Raw genomic sequence first — 19,706 nt, 5'->3', positions numbered from 1 at the left:
CTCTGTTGTTTCTGATAAGCAGTAATGACTCATATCTTTTGATCCTATTGGGCTTCCCTTGCTCACTAGGGTGATGTATGTTTTTCTGTCTTTCATTATTTTTACTGTGTATATGCATTTGGCTTGCTCTGTGTATATCCTATTTAGAATCTGTGAGCTTCTTGGAAGATTATTTTTGTCAGATTGGGAGGTCTTCAACTATTAGGTCTTTGAACATTTTTTCTATTCCTTCTTTCTGGTACTTCTCTTAAACATACACTGGTCTGCTTAATTGTGTTCCACATTTCCTTGAGACTTTGGACATTTTTTTTGAGTTCCCTCTTTTCCTCTGGTATTTGGACTGCATAATCTTTATCACTCTAAGTGTGTTAATTCTCTCTTCTGCCATTTCTAATCTGTTGTTGAATTCCTCTGGTGAATTTTTAATTTTGCTAATAGCACTGTGTCCCAAAGTTCATTTTGCTTCTTTTTTTTATAATGTTTGTGCTTGCTGATATTTTGAGATTGATAATTTGAGATAATATAATCAGAGCTTCTTTTTTAAAAAATTAATTTTATTGGTACATTTTAGTTATACAATATAATGACATTCATCATTGCAAATTTTCACCTTTACGTAATCTCCCTTGGTTCTTATTTTTTCCCCATTCCCCTGCCCTCCCATCAACCCCTCCATCCCTCCATATTTACAAAGATTTTGTTTCTATTTTTTCATTTTCTCATATTAATTCCATTTCCTTCTTTCCTTTCCCCTACCCCTCCCACTTCCTTCCTCTTTGCCCCTTTTCTTCCTATTTCACATTATCTATTATACCTTAAAAAGTGTCCTTATCGACACTTTCAGTTTCTCACACCAGAGAAACTATTTGGTATTTACACATATGTGTCCTATTTATTTCACTTAAGAGTATGGCTTGCATGTGCATCCATTTAGCTATTAATGTCTCTAATTTCTCATTTGTTATGGCTGGGTAATACTCCCATTTTATAAATAACGCACGTTTTCTTTATCCAGTCTCCAGTTGATGGGCTATTGGGCTGCTTCCAAGTTTTAGCTATTACAAATTGTGTTGCTTTGAACATGAGTGCACATATATCACTGTGGTATGATTCTTTTAATTCTTTGGGGAAGATACCCAACAGAGGAATAGCTGGGTCAAATGGGACCTCTAGTTCTAGCTCTTTGAGGTATCTCCATACTGACTTCCACAGTGGTTATACCAGTCTGCACTCCCACCAGCAGTGGAGCAAGGTTCCTCTTTCCCCACAGCCCCACCAGCATTTGTTATTGGTTGATTTAATCAGAACTTCTTTTAAGAATGGTTTCCTTGGGCTGGGGATTTAGCTCAGTGGTTCTGCTGCCTGCCTCGTAAGCGCAAGGTCCTGAGTTCGATTCCCAGTACCAAAAAAAGAGAATGGTTTCCTTTATTCTTTAAACATGCGTAATGGCTGATTTGAAGTTTTCAGAGTCTGTCTTTGAGGCTTGTCCTGATTCACTGCTGACCCATCTCATTGTCCTTAATAGAGGAACTTCCAGCCCCTTCTTTTTGTTTACCAACAAATTCTCCTCCACAAGCATTATTGAGGTATAATAGACAAATAAAAATTTTGTAACCTTTTTTAATTGATAAAATCACACAGATTGTCTTGGTTACTGTCTTTGTTGCTGGGACAAAATATCTGGCCTTTATAGCTTAAAGGAGGAGTGGTTTAATTTGGCTCATGCTCTAGAAGTTTCAGTCCTTGCATGTCAATGGCATGGTGGAAGAGCTGCAGAGGAAAGCAGCTCAGGTCATGGTGTCTAGAAAGCTGAGGGGATGGAGGCCAGGGGAGGAACCTTCCAGGTCACACCCCTGTGACCTACCTCTGCAAGGTCCCACCTTCTAACAGCAAGCCAGCAGTGGCTCCTGGATAATCAAAAGCTATGCCTGTGAATGTGTGAGGCTTCTGGGGGACATCTAGACATAAATCATAACACAGATATCTTCAAAGGCTGCTTTTTTCTCTTTGTTATTGTGTTGTATTTTAGGTGATGATAGTGGAGGTAAAAAGAAAATTTGAAGTTAACAAAATAAACAGGTAAAGTACGACTGGAATGGGGTATAGACATGTTTAGCTCCATGATTGAGTTGCGGAGAGTTCTGAGCAGTAGGATTCAGTAATGAAAGACAAGATCAGAAGAGTATTGATAAATCCATACCTGAGAGTTGAGAATCTATCCTATAAACCAGTTTATAGGATAGATATATGCAAACAGGTTGGGCCAACCTGTTTTTGTGTGGCTTGGTAACTAAGAATGGTTTTTAGATTTTTGAAGTGTTGTTAAAAGAAAACAAAGCAAAGCAACAGCAAACCAGCTAAAACAAACCAAAACAACACTAACAATAATAACAGAAAATAAGAAGAAGTATATACAATAGAAATTATATGTGGCACACAAAGGAAAAAAAAAATACTAGCTACTTACAGAAAAGTTTCCAAATCCTTGCCATAAACATTTGAACAGAGAACTGCTGACTCACCCCAGTGTGACCTGCCTCCCCCGGCCAATCCCCATCTCCTAAGGTTTCTGTCACCTTTTAATACAGGCATTAAATTATGAGCCCATCAGTGGATTAATCCACTGATGAGGTGAGAGCCCTCATGATCCAGTCACCTCCTGGAAGGTCCCACCTGTAATAATTAGTGTAGATTATATACATATTCAGTATATTCATTGATATCAAGTTGGTCATTGCTCTATGAAGAAGAGTCAGCAAATATATATTTTAAAATATTAATGTATTAATATACACAGATAATTCTAATTCAGACTTAGGATTACATTGTTTTTCCTTAACCCAATTGATCCTTATTTGTATAAATTAAACCAAAAATCTTGGTTCACATCCTAATTACTTTATCTCATACATGTAGTCTCAGAATAATTGATATTATTATTCACATATGATTACTGTTAACATTTTAAGATTACTTGGAATGCTTTTCAACCCCAAAGTATGTGTTTATACTTTAGGGCTGTTATAGTCCAAAATACAGTCAAATAATGAAATTTTAGTCAGAAAGTAAAAAGAATTAAGATATGTATAAGTAACAACTCCTCATGATGAATGTCATCATTATGTACTGTAAATATGTCCTAATAAAAATTATAAAATAGTCACTGAAAATCCCTTATCCATTTTATTCATTTTATCCTAATTTTTAAATTGCTTTTAAAAAAATTAACGGATAACTGCTGGTGGGAGTGTAGACTGGTGCAACCACTGTGGAAATCAGTATGGAGATACCTCAGAGAACTAGGACTGGAAGTCCCACTTGACCCTGCTATTCCACTGCTGGGGATCTTCCCCAAAGAATTAAAAGAATCATACCACAGTGATATATGTGCGCCCATGTTCATAGCAGCACAGTTTGTGATAGCTAAAACTTGGAAACAGCCCAAATGCCCATCAACTGGAGACTGGATAAAGAAAATGTAGTTTTTTTAATAAAATGGAGTACTACTCAGCCATAAAAAATGAGAAATTAGAGACATTTATACCGAAGTGGATGCACATTGAGGCAATACTCTTAAGTGAAATAAATAGGACACACATATATAAATACTGAATAGTTTCTCTGGTGTGAGAAACTGAAAGTGTAAATAAGGACTAAATGTATAATAGGTAATGTGAAATAGGAAGAAAAGGGGCAAAGGGGAAGGAAGTGGGAGGGCTAGGGGAAAGGATAGAAGGGAATGAGATTAATATGAGAAAATGGAAAAAAAGGAACAAAATCTTTGTAAATAGGTTGGAATGGAGGGGTTGAAGAGAGGGCTGGGCAAGGGTGAAAAATAAGAACCAAAAGAGACTATGTAAAGGTGCAAATTTCCAATGATGAATGTCATTATATTGTATACCTAAAATGTACCAATGATTAGAATGAATAATCGATAATGCAAAATAGGAAGAAAAGGTCCAAAGGAGTAGGGGTAGTGGGAGGGGCAGGGGAAAGGAAAGAAGGGAAAGGAAAAATGATGAGAAATGGACAAAATGGAAATAAAGTCTTTGTAAATAGGGAAGGGTGGGGGGGGTGAAGGGAGGGCTAGGAATGGGGAAAAAGTAAGAACCAAGATGCATTATGTAAAGGTACAATTCCCAATGAGAAATGTAATTGTGTTGTATACCTACAATGTACCAATAAAAGAATTTAAGAAAAAAAATTTAATGGATATATAGAACATACACGTGGTCCCAAGTCTAATTTATAAAACAAAGTACAGGGCCGGGGCTTTAGCTCAGTGGTTTCACCCCCTGCTGCGCAAGCTGAAGGACCCGAGTTCGATCCCTGGTACCACAAAAAAAAAACCAAACAAAAAAACAAAGTACATTCAGGGAAGTCCAGCTCCCATCTCTTACCACTCTACCCTTCTTTCTTCCCTGGTTTTTCCCCCATTATTAGTTCATTTTATCATTTAAAAAACAGTAGTTACTTTCATTATCGAGAAACAGTAGCATACTACTGGCTTGCCCTGAAAATAAGACCTGACTAGAAAATAATCAGCTTTGACAACTAGGGATAAAAAATGCCAGCCCTACACAGCTTATCCTTGCCTTAACTTCCCTTACAGAGTGGCCACTGAACAAGAGAATGGTGATGGCAGATAAGGCAAGGATGGGTGGTTTGGGGCTGGCATTTCTGAGCTCTAGCTGTCAAGGCTGATTAGTTACCAGCTGGGTCTTATTTTTGGGGGAACACAACACGCACATTTGTTCCCATCTTGCCACCCTCGCATACTAGTAGTAGATCTTGTAGGTCACACTACAGTCACGCACAGAGATTTGCATTCCTTTTGCAGCCCTGTAGTGCTGTATTTGTGAATTCACTCAGTTTGTCCAGCCAGGCCCCACAATTGATTGTGTTATAATATGTAAAGGGGTAATCTTAGTGTTACTAGGTTATTAAGACTTCAAGATTCCTTTGTATTCTTAGCTGCTTTGCATGTAATAATAAATGTTCATTAAAATGAAATTTTAAAGCATCTCAAAAAGATCCTTTCAAAGTTAGTTTACATTTCCTGTGGTTTCATTGTTTCTTAACTAATTATTTGACCATGGTGTTAATTTTTAATGTAGTTTGTAGCATACATGTGTTATGCTATCCAGTCAGAACTGTGAATACTTTGTATCTAGTGAGAAATAAATTCAGAGTTGTAATTGGAGTTAGATGATTTTATTTTAATATTTGGGACTCTCCACTTTTTGGCCTTTTTCATCTTTTATGTATACTAATAGAATTTTTTTTACAAGAGATATCTGCATGTGTCATACTTATTCTCTGCTCTGTTCATTTATTTCCAATATGATTTGTCAGAGAAAAATCCCACTGCCATCACTTTGCCTTAACCAGAGAAACAGCTAAGTCCACATGTGAGTTATTGCCACCAATGGAGTGTGGCTCTTACAGGATGATCTCCCACTAAAGCCATTGTGCACTTAAGGAGGAAGGAGAGTTCCTGGCACTATTTTGGGACTTTTTATTTATTCCGCTCTCTGGGTTTTGTAAGAATATAAAACTTATAAATAAGTCTTAAAAACAATGTGAGTAAACATATATTGTCGTCATGACTCTTATTTACTGCTAACACTCTCCATCAGCAGGCAGTGTTTGGTGAGTGACTTGGTTGCTCTGTGTGTAGCTGACTCTTGTTTTCCCTTTTTCTTATAGTGCATCCCACTCTTTGTCCAACTTGTTCTGGAGAGATTAACCCGAGGGGTCAAAACAAGTGAGCTCCGCACAATGTGTCTGCAGGTTGCGATCGCTGCCCTGTACTACAACCCTGACCTGCTGCTGCACACCTTAGAACGAGTTCGGCTGCCTCACAACCCTGGACCTATTACTGTACAGTTTGTAAATCAGTGGATGAATGATACAGATTATTTTCTTGGGTATGTGCCTTTTGGATTTTATACTACTTTACTATTTTTGCAAAGTTTACTTTTTAATATGTACATGTGCAAAAATAATGTATTTAGTGGACTGTTAACATAATATTTAATTTTTAGAGAATTAAGACTTTGTTTCAGCAATATAATCTAGTAAAAGAACACAGCTTGGGATAATTAAGGGTCCTATCTCCACTTGCTTTTTACTTATGTGTATCATTATGTCTAGGCAATAAGTTAAATATCCATGTGGATTATGAGACTATAAGTGTCTGTGGCTAAGCATTATGAATAGAGTCAGGTTTCTCAGGAAGGTCCCAGTTGGGTAAAGACAATGTGCTGAGTGTTCCAGAGTGTTTATACCTCTTTGCAGATCTCAAGATAAGCTGTTCTCAAGTGTGGGGTTGGAGGAGTGTTAGTTGTAGCAAGTGCTGCCAATGTAGGAGAGTTTGGCTTTGTGGGAAGCACTCTCTTTGTTTTCAAATGTAGGAAAAGTGAGGTCCCAAGTAGTGGTTATGTTCCTATCTTGGGTCAAACAAACATTGTAGTGACCATGTTGTACTGGAATTTGAGCTAGACTGCTGTCTAATTATTTAAAAGTACTGGAAATAAGCAGTGCTCTTTTTAAGTTTTGTAAAATATCACTGAAGACAGTTTGCTGAGAGAAGTAGACATCCAGCAGGGGTTAGCATGCTGCCATGTGGGTGGGAGATGGCCGAGGTCTAGATTAGGCTGGTAGAGTAGGATTGGGTGAATGTATTATGTATTTACAAGATGCTATGTATGTCCTATACTGTCCACTTTTTTTTTTTTTTTTTTTTGGTACCGGGGATTGAACTCGGGTCCTTTGCACTTGCGCAGCAGGTGGCAAAACCACTGAGCTAAATCCCCGGCCCTTATACTGTCTACTTTTTAGGAAACTGGTTGTTTTAGTTACTTTTCTCGTTGCTGAGACAAAATACCTGACACCCAAAGTTAAAGGAGGAAAGATTTATTGTAGCTCACAATTTGTAGAGGTTTCAGTCTGCTGGCTTCAAGACAGGGTGGCATAGCAGAGGGGTATCACAGAGGAGAAACAAACTATGGCAAGCAGGCAGGAGTCAGTAAAACAGCAAGTAGCAGCAGCCATAACAACCTGCCTCTCCCCTTTTATCCCTTCCAGGCTACCTATCTTTTGGGTGGTAGCCACGCACAGGCATTGTCCACACCCAGAACTATGCTAAACCAATCAGTGGACTAATTTAGTACTCACACATTGTTAATCCCAGCATCACACACCCTAGAACAGTGTGGTGAACCTCTGCATGTGTGTTGCAGCCAGCTGTTTGTTATCATTGAAAGCTCTGATAGGTTTGCCATCACTGCCTTAGATCTGCTACCTCCAAAAAGCCCCACCTATGGCTACCTGAGGCTTTTGGGGGACACCTGGATATAAGACGTAACACTGATATTTATCTTATATTAAGATTAACAAAGTTAAAACTTTGAAGGGAAGAACATACTTCAAAAAGAAATTATGCTAGGGCCAGGGAATTAGCTGAATGGCTCCGCCTCCTGCCTCACAAGCACAAGGTCCCTAGTTCAATCCCCGGCACCAAAAAAAACCCCCAAAAAACAGAAAAGAAAAGAAATTATGCTAAAAGTTATCACTGACAAAGATTTAGAGAGTAGAAATTTGTTCATGTAGTTATGCACTTGGTATTTGTTATAAATGGCATGTGTGGGGCCACATGTAGACAGGCTTTGTGAGAAAAAAAAAGGTTTATTACAGTCCAGGCGTGAATAGAGACTGAGATTGGGGACAGATTTCAGCAGCTACCTGGGAAAGGAAAGTACATTTCTATAGGTTTTTGGAAAGGGGCTGTGATCATAAGGAATATTTATGACTGAGGGTTCAAGGACAGTCAGTGCAGGTGTGCAGACAATTGCTGGACTTCTCAGTGCCAGGGAGATTGAATTTTCTTTATGGCCATCTGTCCTATTTACTTCTTTTTTTTTTTGGTGCCGGGGATTGAACTCAGGACCTTGCACTTTTCAAGGCAAGTGCAGTGCCACTGAGCTAAATCCCCGGCCCCTCATCTGTCCTATTTACTGAGATTAGCCAGTTGTTTGCTGAGAGCGGCCTGTTTGCTTGTGAAGGTCTCATTCAGGCAGGCATGACCTTATTCATATGTGTTTTTCAGTATTTGCAAGCAATTTTTCAGATAGAAAGGCTCTCTCTCTTAGCTATGGCATAGTTGGCCATCCTTGGATAGTGCTTTTTTGGATTCTGTAGAGGCCCACTAGAGAATCCTCTTCCTGCTATGACCAGTTGCTTCTGGTGTACCCTCCCAGTCAGGAACTACATGAATGAGAAAAACTTCAGGTCAAGTGTAGGTCCTGTCATATCCTACTGCTTGGGCATTAGTGACTTAAATAAGCAAGCAGTGTGGATAATGAAGAATAACAGTAGGTCATGATATACTCATCAATTTGTTCTAGTCTTATTTTAAATAAATCATGGCAAGTGATTTTTTTTCTTCATGCTTGCTCTTTTAAGAGTGTTTTACTAATATAGTAGTCTTTTAAAATCTGTAGCTTGTAACACTTTCAAGAAGCACTTCATAGAAAAGTGTCTAATGGCCAGTTTTCCTTCAGGATTGAATTCTTCTTATGCTGTGCTGTAGCAGAGGATACTCAGATTTACTCATAGCCATTAGGATCAGTACACTAGATGTGAGGTTTGTGAACGTGTTTTTGGCACCCGGGTTAGTACAGAGTACATGTACCAAGAAACCTTGAAGACCAGTCTCATGGCAGAGGAGTCTAGGGAACTTCATTTTTTTCCCATTGTATAGGAATTTTATGTTGTCAAATGCACATGTTTGTACTTTAACAGCATTCATTATGCCAACATTTAGAGAATTAGCCTTAACCACAAATTGATATTACAGCAAGATTCATTATAATAATTTCAGGTTCCCATAGGTCCTTGATGGTAATAATTGGTTTACAAAATTTGATTTTTATAGCACTTCATACAGTACAAAATTGGGACTATTTCTGTATAATTCTGATGAATCTTAGCGTATATCTTGGGCATTTTTTTGGTAGTTTCTCTGGATATTGTCTTTATTGCTTTTTGTGTGTGTGTGGTACTGGGGATTGAACTTGGACTTACGCATGCTAGGCAGGTGCTCTACCACTGGTCTACATCCCCACCCCCTTCACTGCATTTTTCATGTTTTTTCTTCACAATTTGGATTTTTCAATTTTTTTCTTCACAATTTACAGGCATCATGACCGGAAGATGTGTATAATAGGACTGAGCATCCTTCTGGAATTACAAAATCGACCTCCTGCAGTAGAAGCTGTGGTGGGACAAATTGTTCCCTCAATTCTTTTCCTTTTCCTTGGCCTAAAGCAGGTCTGTGCTACTAGACAACTGGTAAACCGGGAAGATCATTCAAAAGCAGAGAAAGCTGATATGGAAGAAAATGGTAAAGTTTTCTAATTACAATGCATGTTGGAATTGATTTTGAATTGAGCTTGTGTTTTCTTTGAATTTTAGTTGTTTAGAGTCATTAAGGAGATTTATATTCATTGGTGTACTGCACATTAATAAATATCATGGGCTTGGTTCCTTGTAATTGATTATCTCAAGTGGGATAAATTTAGCTTTGACACTTAAAACTGCCATGATTTTTAAGTGGAGCCTCATGGGTGTTGTTTTAGGTTGAGAAATATATTTGTAACAGAATCAAATGGTCTTGACTATAGGTTAGAAACCTACTGTTTCATTTTCTTGTTTGTGCTAATAGATTTAAGGCAGTAGCCTTGAATTAAATGAACCACTAAGAACAGAAGTGTCAGGACAATAGATTGATAGAAATTGTCTGATTAAAAAAAAAAAAGAAAACAAAAGGACTGATCTTCAAAAATTATAAGTGCTTTACATGTAAATTGAGAACAGAGGACATAAATATGATTTTCTCAATTGAGAGATTGTTAGTGTCCAGACTTTTAGACCATCATTTTATTTAACGATGAGATTATAGAACGTTATGCTGGGGACTAGGAAGGAGCACTGTCCACCTCTTCAGTAGAGTTTTTTCTCTTCTGTTTAAAAACAATTCTTTCTTTCTTTTTTTTTTTTGCCAAAAAAATCAGAATTCTTCCAGAAAAACACATAAGTCTATTTTTATGCTATATTCTGGGATTTTTAGCAAGGATAGATTTAAAACACTCTTCATTTAATTGGCAGTTTGTTCATATACACGGATGTTAAACTGCCCTTCTCCCACTGAAGACACAAAACACCTTCTGATTTGTTTTTCTGAATTCAAAGTAGGTCTTTTGAAGTAATATTTCTTTCTAGATGTTTCCTTTTGTTATATGGAGGGAGCTAAGCATATGCCAATAATTGTAGAATTCTTTTTTTGCTATGTTACGTTCTCTAATTTTTTGCTTTCCTATTTATTAGCTTCTAACTAATGGCTTGAAGGAAAAATTTCTAGTAATATCCCCAGAGTGGCTTGTTAAATTGCCCACTAAAGTGTGGAATGATTAACTAGGAACATTATTTCTTGCTGTCTTTGCAATCATACCTTTGACATGTTTTATTTTTCCTTCCACACATCTGGTCCAAAACTATGATTTCTTTTTTTTTTTTTTGGTACCAGGGATCAAACTTGGGACTTTGCCCTTATGAAGCAGGCAGTGGAACCACCAAGTTGAATCTCTGGCCTAAAACTATGGTTTTTTTGATTTATCCCTAAAACTATCCATGTTTAATGTGGTAGTTTCAGTATGGCATGTTTTATGGAACCAGTTTTATATTAATATTTCCTGGATTGGATTTACTCCAGGATTTTCTTCTTAGGTTGATGTTTATTCTGCATTTAATGCCTTCTGATTACAGAATTCCAGCTGCAGTGCACATCTAACTGAACAGATTATTACTGAAAATAGGTGATATCTAATTTGGGTTTTTACTTTTCCAAGCCGTGTGTAGCTACCTCTTTATTTTTCTTTACATTTTTGTATTTTTATTATTTCTGTGACAGAAATGACCTCCCCATTTGAGCATTTTGGAGCAGTTCATAATGTGCTTAGTTAATTGTTAAGAGACCTTAATTCTCAATGAGAGGTCCTTGTTACTTAGAACATGCATACAGACTCTACAATCATTTTGTCCTTTTTTGACAAAAAGAAGTTATGGGGAACCTGTAGTTAAAAAGTATTCTTACATTAATGGGGCAGCCATAGCATAACAGTACTAATGTTCAGCTGGACCACAGGTTTAGGGAAATTGTGTTCAAAGGGGATGAAGACATTCTCAATTTGGCAAACTACAATAAAGTTTATTTTTATAATTCCAGGTAAGATTATGTGGTAAAATGTCCATTTCCAGAATATTTTATAATCTTTTTTTAATGGACCCTTATGTCCTTTTGTGTTTGATTCTTTTTAAATGATGAATGGATTCACAGAGGAGATTTCCAGTGATGAGGAGGAGATGAATGTGAGTGCTCAAGCCATGCAGTCAAATAACAGGAGGGGTGAGGAGGAGGAGGAGGAGGAGGAGGAGGAGGACTGGGATGAAGAAGTGCTGGAAGAAACTGCCCTGGAAGGGTTCAGCACTCCGCTTGACCTCGACAACAGTGTGGATGAATATCAGTTTTTCACACAGGCTCTGCTGAGTATGTCTTTATGAATCTTGAGATACTTTTTCTAAACTTTATTTCTTCTTGCTAGAAGTTGTTTTAGAATCTGCCCAAAAATTGGTCTGGAGTCTTTTTAAAAAATACATTTTTGTTACAGAAATATCTAAACATACACAAACTGAGAAATTAAGCATATTGAAGCACTCATCAGCCAGTCCTACCAACTTCTTCTCTGTAAAGTGCATGGCAAGGCTTGTAGGTTATCCTCACAGACGAATTTCAGGAGATCTACAGATACTGTTTATCCTTGTGGCATAAATGGGTCAGGCATTGCAACAGAAAAGCAGGAAGTACTGGAGATTGAAGCCAGGGCTTTCATACTGAGCTACACTCCCAGCCCTTTTTTAATTGTTGACTTTGAGACAATGGTCTTGCTAAGTTGCTCAGTTTCTAGGCTGGGCTCAAACTTTTGATCTTCCTGCCTCAGCCTCCCAAAGTGTTGGGATTACAGGCTTGGACCACTGCACCTGCCAAAGGTGTTAAGGGTTCACAGTGGTTACCTAGAAGAGACTAAAGAGAGACTAAAGGAATAGTGATGGAAATGGGGACATAAGGAGAGGCTGGAATGAAAAAGTAAATTTCCTTTTATTTGTGCTGAGTTTGAGGGGAACTGTTGAAACGGAAAGTCCCAGTAGGGTAAGGGGAAGATTCAGCCTAAAGGTATGCAGATCAGAGTCTTGGTGTAGAAGCAGTGCTGAAGTAGGAGTGTGAAAGTTCCACAGCAAAATAGGTTAATAAGTGACTGCAGGTGTTCCCTAAGACCAGACTTCAGGGAACACCCGCAATTAGTAAACTCCAGAAAGAAGTAGAGGAGATGGACTCCACAAGGTGGAGCTCGGTCCCACCTTCCTCTGATGTGCCCCATAGTTGAGTTCTGAGAGGGTGCTCAGAAGGAATTCTCTGTTCATCACTCTGGTTCTTAGGCATTCCTCTGAGATAATAACTGTCTCTGGACTCTTCTCTTTCCCTCCTCCTCCCACACACCCCTGAAACAACAGGTGTGCAGAGTCGGGATGCTGCCTGGTACCAGCTGCTGATGGCCCCTCTGAGTGATGACCAGAAGAGGATGCTGCAGGAGGTGTACACGTTGGCAGAGCACCGAAGGACGGTGGCAGGTCAGCTGGTCACCTCCACAGTGGAGTGCGTGTGGCAGTGCTAGGGGTCAGGCTTCTTTGATGTGCCAGGTGACACTGAAGTAGTATTTTTTAAATTGTTAGAGGCCAAACCTCCAACAATTTCATCCCAGCACACAGGAGGCTGAGGCAGGAGAATTACTGCAAGTTCAAGGCCAGCCTAGGCTACACAGTGAGGCCCTGTCTTAAAAAACAAAATTGTTAGAGACCAAACTTTCATGATAGTGATGAATTGTCATTATTGAATAGTTGTTTTTTTAATCACTCATCACATTCCTTAGCTCTGTAAAAACCTGTGCTTCATTAGTTCTTACAAGGAGCTAGTACCCCTAGAAATGAAAGGTGCATCAGTCAGCATTCTGTTGCAGTGACAAAATATCCGAGGAAATCAACTTACGAGGGGGAACAGAGCATTTTGGCTCACAGTTTTAGCTCATGTCCCCTGGCCCTGTGGCGAGGCAGTGCATCCCAGCACAAGCATGTTGCACAGGAGACCTGCTCACCTCAAGGCCGCTGGGGAGTGGAAGAAAGGGAAGAAGGGGCAAGCATCCCCATGTCCCCTTCAAGGGCAGCCCAGGGACTGACTTCCTCCTGGGACTCACTCCTGAGGCCCCCACCCCTCCTGTCACAGCCTGCTGCCCAGGTCTTTGACATGTGCCTTTGGGGAAATTTAGTAGCTAAACTATAACATGCTCTCCATTTCTATTTTTTGGGCTTTATGTTGGTAACTATTGTTGATTTTCAGTTTTAAGCTGGATGAATTATTTTGTATCGAGATTAGTCACTCCTAGATTATCAGCGGAAAAGATTTTGCAGAAATTTAATAGGAAATATGAACTATATGCATCTAGAGTTTAGAACTCTGGTTCTTCTGTAGAGATTCAGGTCTTCAGATTGTCTGGGTGACGTTTGGGTCCCCTTTCATCCATAGAGATGGAAGATATTAAAAATTCAGCCTTGAGCCAGGGATTTAGCTCAGTGGTGCCACTGCCTGCCTCACAAGCACAAGGTCCTGAGTTCTATCCCTGGTACCCCCCCCCCTAAAAAAAAAAATTCAGCATCAAGGGCTGGGGTTTTAGCTCAGTGGCACCATGCCTGCCTTGCAAGTGCAAGGTTCTGAGTTTGATCCCCTGTACTAAAAAAAAAAAAATCAGCATTGAGACTTGTTATTTCACTCATTTTTAGAAGTTTTTCTGTGAAAAATAAGCATAATTACTTATTGAGATGGATCTGTTAAGGGCTGACATTTACTTTGGCAGAGTAACTAATACTGTGAGTCACATTTCTTCACAGGTCCAAGTATATAACAGAGATGGTGAACCTTTTAGAGCTTTTGATAATAAGCAGCTGGCTGCAGCATGTCTGCCATGGGTTCGCCACCACTGTTATATAAAGAATCTGGCTCTTTTGAGGTTATTCCCAATTTTGTCGTCTTAAATACTCTTTTTTTTTTTTTTAATTACTAGAGGCAAAGAAGAAGATTGAACAGCAGGGTGGCTTCACGTTTGAAAACAAAGGCGTTCTCTCTGCATTTAACTTTGGGACTATGCCCAGCAACAACTGAAGAAAGGGACATCAGCTGATGTGTCACAGATGTGTGTGATTTCACAGGGTGTGAGGTCAGGGGTGGAGGTGAGGGATGCTTTCAGGGCCTCCTGCCGCACCAGGCAGCACTTCTGTCCACTCCTTTCCCTGTGACCCTGCCCACCCCGAGACACATATTTTCAGCAGCTACTGTAATGTATGAGTGTCAGGAAAACAGAATCGTTGCATTGAAAAGGACAACCGTCTGCTCCACACACCGAAAGCCCCGGGTGGCTTTTACAGGATTGGGTCAACATGCACGTCTCAGGTTTTTGCCGTGCAGAATCAATAGATTTATGCGGATAACAGTGCCTTCTGTTGTACATGAATTATCAGAACATTTTTTGGAGTGTATTACAATTTTTTTAAAGCATAAAACATATTTCTAGATATAATGTAAACCTTGGTTACATGTTGACTTATTCTGCATTTTACTCTGTGAATTTACTGTTAGGCAGTTAGCTGCAAGTCATTCTGGTTTCAGAAACACCACTGCTCCCTTCGCCCACCTGACCTGCTGCAGGGGCTCTCTTCAGGGGTTGTAAAATATGCACTGGCTCTGGTTTTTCGTAAGATGTTCTGTGACTTTCTTAAGTAGTGTCTTAGTCCCCCTTCCACCATACTTTTCTACCTTGAAAGGGGTGGTATTTCTTTCAAGATCAGCAAATATGTGTATCAGTTTCATTTGTAACCTGGTAAGTGTAAGTTCAGGAACCAACAGTTGTTTGGCAGCATGTGGCAGGGCCTTATTTGTCACTGGTGTTAACGGCAAGTCTGAGTGCATTCTGAATCATGTTCTTATGCAGTGAATTAATTGTTACACCTGTAGCACATGCGCTGCTAGTAGAGAGGTGCTCCACGTTCATGTTGTCCCATCTTCAGTAACTCATCATTCCGGCTGTGTTGGGCCAGGGTCCAAAGCATTTTATAATGGCATTTTTTTTTTTTATTTAACAAAAGATCCAAACAAATGTAATTTCTTGCTTTCTCACACAGCTGAATTTTTTCCTACCTAATTTGTTTTAGTCGTTATTATAGCTCAGTTTGGCTTCTTAGGTTTTCTAAGCATTGAGTGTGGTAAGATGATCTACAGGAAATATTGCAGGTGGGAGGTTTTTCTGAATTATTCAGAACACAGATCACTGTGTATTCATTTAGTACAATGAAATGTACCTTGAGAACTTGGCATATTATGGGGTGTGATTCAGATTTTCCTTGTTTTCTTTTCCTGTGGGATGTCTGCAGGTTAAATTTCCCATCCATGACTAGTGAAAGTTTTCCCAGGTGCTTCCCCTATTACCATCCCTTATTCACATTAACTGTTTAAAATTTTAGGTTATTTAAGTAATTTTTTATAGGAATAGCCTGACAAGCCATGAGTTTTGGAATCAAATGACCCTTTGCTTTCCCACCCTTCCTTCTCGAGGCATTGAAGCTGAGTGTCTGTCTCCCCCCACCCCCTGGCAATTAGAAGATGGCACTGGGGGAAATTTTAGAGGATTTCGAAACTTATGTCCTATAAGGTCTAATTTTAACGTAATTATAATGCCTTCACACTGGATTGTACAAGGCATGTGATTTTAAAGATTTATTTTGTGATGTATTGTCTTCTGCAGTATTAAAGGGAAAGAAGTATTAATGTGTATCACCTTATCTTGTTTTTAAGCCAGGGTAGTTGTATGATTTTGTTACCAGCAGAGCTAACCTGAATGTGATCTGGTTACCTTGGAAATGCAGGAACTTACATGAATGTACTGTACAATAAAATGAGAACTGATTCCCAGGATTCCAAACTTCTGTGTGAAGCATTTTCTGAGATGTGGAGGTGGTTTAGGCAGGCGATGACCTCTGGGGACCTGGAGCAACGTGACTATTCATCTGGGAGGGCAGTGAGGCTTTATCTGAGTTGATGCAATTCTGCAGGAACTGCACAAGTACGGGGAGTGGTAGGGAGGTCAGGTTGTCTCCTAGACCAGGGCTTCCAGTTGGGCGACAGAGTCTGAGAGAGCAAAAGTCACTTATCCGAATGAAAGGAAGGAAAGGGTGACTAAAAAGGAGCAGTTTTCTAATGGGCTACCACTGAAGAGGAGTGGCTAAAAACGGTCAGGAAAACACTAGCCTTTTGATTCTCAGCATGTCCCTGGGTGACAGTAAGACCCTTCTCCCCACCTCTGAAGTATGTTAGGCCACCCTGAGCCAGTGCATTTTAAGGTAGAAAAGTTATTTTAAATTGCCCTTTCAGGCTGGGGATTTAGCTCAGTGGCACTGCAATCTGCCTCTCAAGCACAAGGTTGTGAGTTGATCTCCGGTACCAAAAACACCAACAAACAGAAACAGGTAAATTACCCTTTCAGTAATAAAATCGACTATTATACAGTTTTCTGCATAGGAAACTGAAAACTATAATAAATCCATGGAGGAAATCAAAGGACACTTGGCCATGTATTAAGGATCTCTTCTGTGTACACACACGTACACACTCTTCATCCGTGAAAAAATCCAGATGTGCCTTCCATGGTAATCCTCCCTGTCCTTCCTCTATGCTCTCCATTGGGATGAATGTATAATGCAGACTCTGAGTGACTGGGAACGCTTTTGCAGTCTGCCAGTGAGTGAGGCTGCTGGATCGGTTAAGAGGATAGTCTGTACTTTGGGAGTGGACTGTGCTTGGAAAGAAGCACAGCAATCATGGCTGATCCTGTGGGCAACAGAATATGTTGCTAGGCAACAGGAGAGGCTGGGGCAGATGGGTGCTGTAAAGGAGGAAAAAGGCTGTGTTACGGGGAAGGGGCTGCATGTGTTCCCCGCGGGGCACGTAAAAAGCCCACCTGGGAGGCCACCCAGCTTGGAGGGGGCTGTAGGGCTTCCCAAATGATCTGGAATGTACAGGGGCTAAGACCACCCCAGGCAGGAGTGACCAGCTGGGACTATCTGGAGGAGCTCTGCAGGCTTGAAGGGAGAGCCCGAGAGATGAGAGCTTCACAGCAGGGTCCCATGAGCACCTTTCAACCGTGGCTAGTGTCTCAGCACACATTTCCTGCTGCCTACTGAGGACAGTGCTCTTTCTCTTCCTTGCAGTCAGACTCTGGGACCTTTGCTGAGGCTGTACCTTCTCCTTGCTGATTTCCATGCTATCTGATTCCTCCAGTCTCACCATGCTCTAGCTCATGAGCATGCCAAGGAGCTAGAATTCCTCCTTTTTTGCACCACTGTTTTGCCTTGCTGTGAATTGCTGTCATCATCAGTCATAGACTAGAAGGTATTTTATAGACATGTTATTGTACTCATATGCCTTGCATCTGGTGGCCAAGCATGGTTAGTAGAATGAACAAATGAATAATTGAGTATCTGAGGCTCTGCCAAAGAGCTTGGAGCCTAGAGACATCTCATAGTCCACAAGACCTACAGACAGGTCCCTGGGGAGGCCCCTGGCTTTTATAAGTAGTGCATGCCACTTCAAGGGAGATGTGTAGGGTCGCTGTGGCCCTGTTTCTTGTTTCTATACCCAGTGCAGTTTTGTGTGCTGGGGCATTCGAGGTAGTTTGGGGTTTTTCCCTCCTCAGCCCTGTTTTCCTGTAGTTTCCCTGACATAGCAGGCCTTTCTCCTAACTCCTTCCACAGCGCAAGTCTCTGCCTGATGCCTAAGCTTGTCTGTCCTGAGGACGCTCACTGCACACCCAAACACATTTCCCTGATTCAAGTCTATTTCCTTCTTGTGTCACCTCAGTGAAAGCCACAGTCATCTCTCTGCCAGTGTCCTCGTATCTTTAAATCTGAGAACTTGCACTCCTGCTCCTGTGTCCTACCTCACTGCCCTTACCTATTGTCCTCACAATAGGATGATTCTTAAAAGTGCAGATCTCAGCTGTATCACAGACTTGGCTAAGACGTCTCAGTGTCTTTAGAATGAAGTCCTTACATGACCTATACTGGCCTAAGTAATTTGGCCTGTTCTCAACTGTCTCATGTGCTAGGTTCCAAGTGCACTCCAGCTGCCTGTTTTCACTGCCTTCAGCTAACTGGTTTCTTCTCTTTCCAATTGGCTCCTGAGCCTTTTGTTGTTGGAAGATTTTAGTTACTGATTCACTCTTACTGGTCTGCTTGGATAGGTTTTATATTTGTAGGAAATTATCCATTTTTTTCTAGGTTGTCCAGTTTGTTCCCCTTACGGCTTTACAGCTGTAATACCAATTTATCAGCATATAATTGTTCATAGTAGTCCTTTATGATCTTTTGAAAAACATTCTGTGCCATTGGTTACAATGTGCCCTCTTCTGTCAAGAAAATATCTCCTGTCAAAGTACAGCCAGGACCTGAGAGCTTCACTGCTGAATTTTACCAAACATGTAAAGAAGAACTAGTGCTAATTCTTCTCAAAATCTTAAAAAAAAATGGAGGAGGGGATTCACCCAAGTTCATTCTATGAGACCAGCATTACCCCAATAACCAAATGGAATAGGGACACAGTAACAAAAGAAAAATTCAAACCAATATTTCTGATGAACATAGATGCAGAAATTCTCAATAAAACACCAGCAAACCAAACCCATCAAAAGAGATTATACGTGATAATTAGGATTTACCTCAAGGGTGCAAGGCTGTTTGATATAAACAAACCAATAAACATGATACATTAACAAAGAACAAAAACCTCTTGATCATCTCTGTAACCACAGAAAAACCATTTGATAAAACTTCAAGATTCGTCATGGTAAAAACTAACAAATTAGGTATAGTAAGAATACACTTCAACAAGAGGCCGTATTTGCCAAATTCACAGCTAACATTGTACTAAGTGGGGAAAAGTTAAAAGCATATCCTTCAAGATCTGGAACAAAACAAGGAGATTTAGGGCCAGGAATTTAGCTCAGTGGTTTCTCCACCTGTTGTGCAAGCGCAAGGACCCGAGTTTGATCCCTGGTACCAAAAATAAAAAAAACAAGGAGACTTGCTTTTACCACTCTTACTCAACATAGTTCTGCAAGTTCTAGCCAGGGCAATTAGGTAAGAGAAAAAAAAAAAAGCATCCAAATCAGGAAAGAAGAAGTCCAACTAGCCCTGTTTGCAGGTGGGATGATCTCACATAGAGGAGAAACCTAAGGGTTCCACCAAAAAAATTGTTAGAAGTGATAAATTCAGTTGAATTGCAAAATACGTCAATATACAGAAATTAGCATTTCACCAATAATGAATTAGCTGAAAGAAATAAAGAAATAGACTACAGATGGACCCCAAGGACAGGAGACAACCAGTGTGCATTGTGCTGAGAGGAGGGTTAATAAAGAGGGAAATGTTCCCATGCTTCCAAGGGAAGCCATGTGGTCTAGCAAAGACCATGACCCTTCCTGGAAGATGAC

General features: G+C 40.0%; 1 protein-coding gene across 4 annotated transcripts in view; it reads left to right on the top strand.

Annotated features, from left to right (window-relative positions):
• Ipo8 (importin 8) overlaps positions 1-16,142 on the top strand; it is a 96,902-nt gene extending 80,760 nt beyond the window's left edge. For all 4 annotated transcript variants that reach the window (XM_087200019.1, XM_021236572.2, XM_004855062.4 and 1 more), the window contains 5 exons: positions 5,710-5,930; positions 9,201-9,406; positions 11,399-11,608; positions 12,631-12,747; positions 14,232-16,142. In XM_087200019.1, the coding sequence (XP_087056145.1) occupies positions 5,710-5,930; positions 9,201-9,406; positions 11,399-11,608; positions 12,631-12,747; positions 14,232-14,329 (852 nt within the window). In that variant the 3' untranslated portion in view covers positions 14,330-16,142. The remainder of the gene's footprint in view (positions 1-5,709; positions 5,931-9,200; positions 9,407-11,398; positions 11,609-12,630; positions 12,748-14,231) is intronic.
• The last annotated feature ends 3,564 nt before the right edge of the window (positions 16,143-19,706 follow it).

This window comes from Heterocephalus glaber, unplaced genomic scaffold, assembly GCF_053883595.1.
Source record: "Heterocephalus glaber isolate CG9 unplaced genomic scaffold, H.glaber_assembly_v1.0 deba00001733, whole genome shotgun sequence".
Lineage (NCBI taxonomy): Eukaryota > Metazoa > Chordata > Mammalia > Rodentia > Bathyergidae > Heterocephalus > Heterocephalus glaber.
This window is presented reverse-complemented; position numbering and strand designations above follow the sequence as displayed.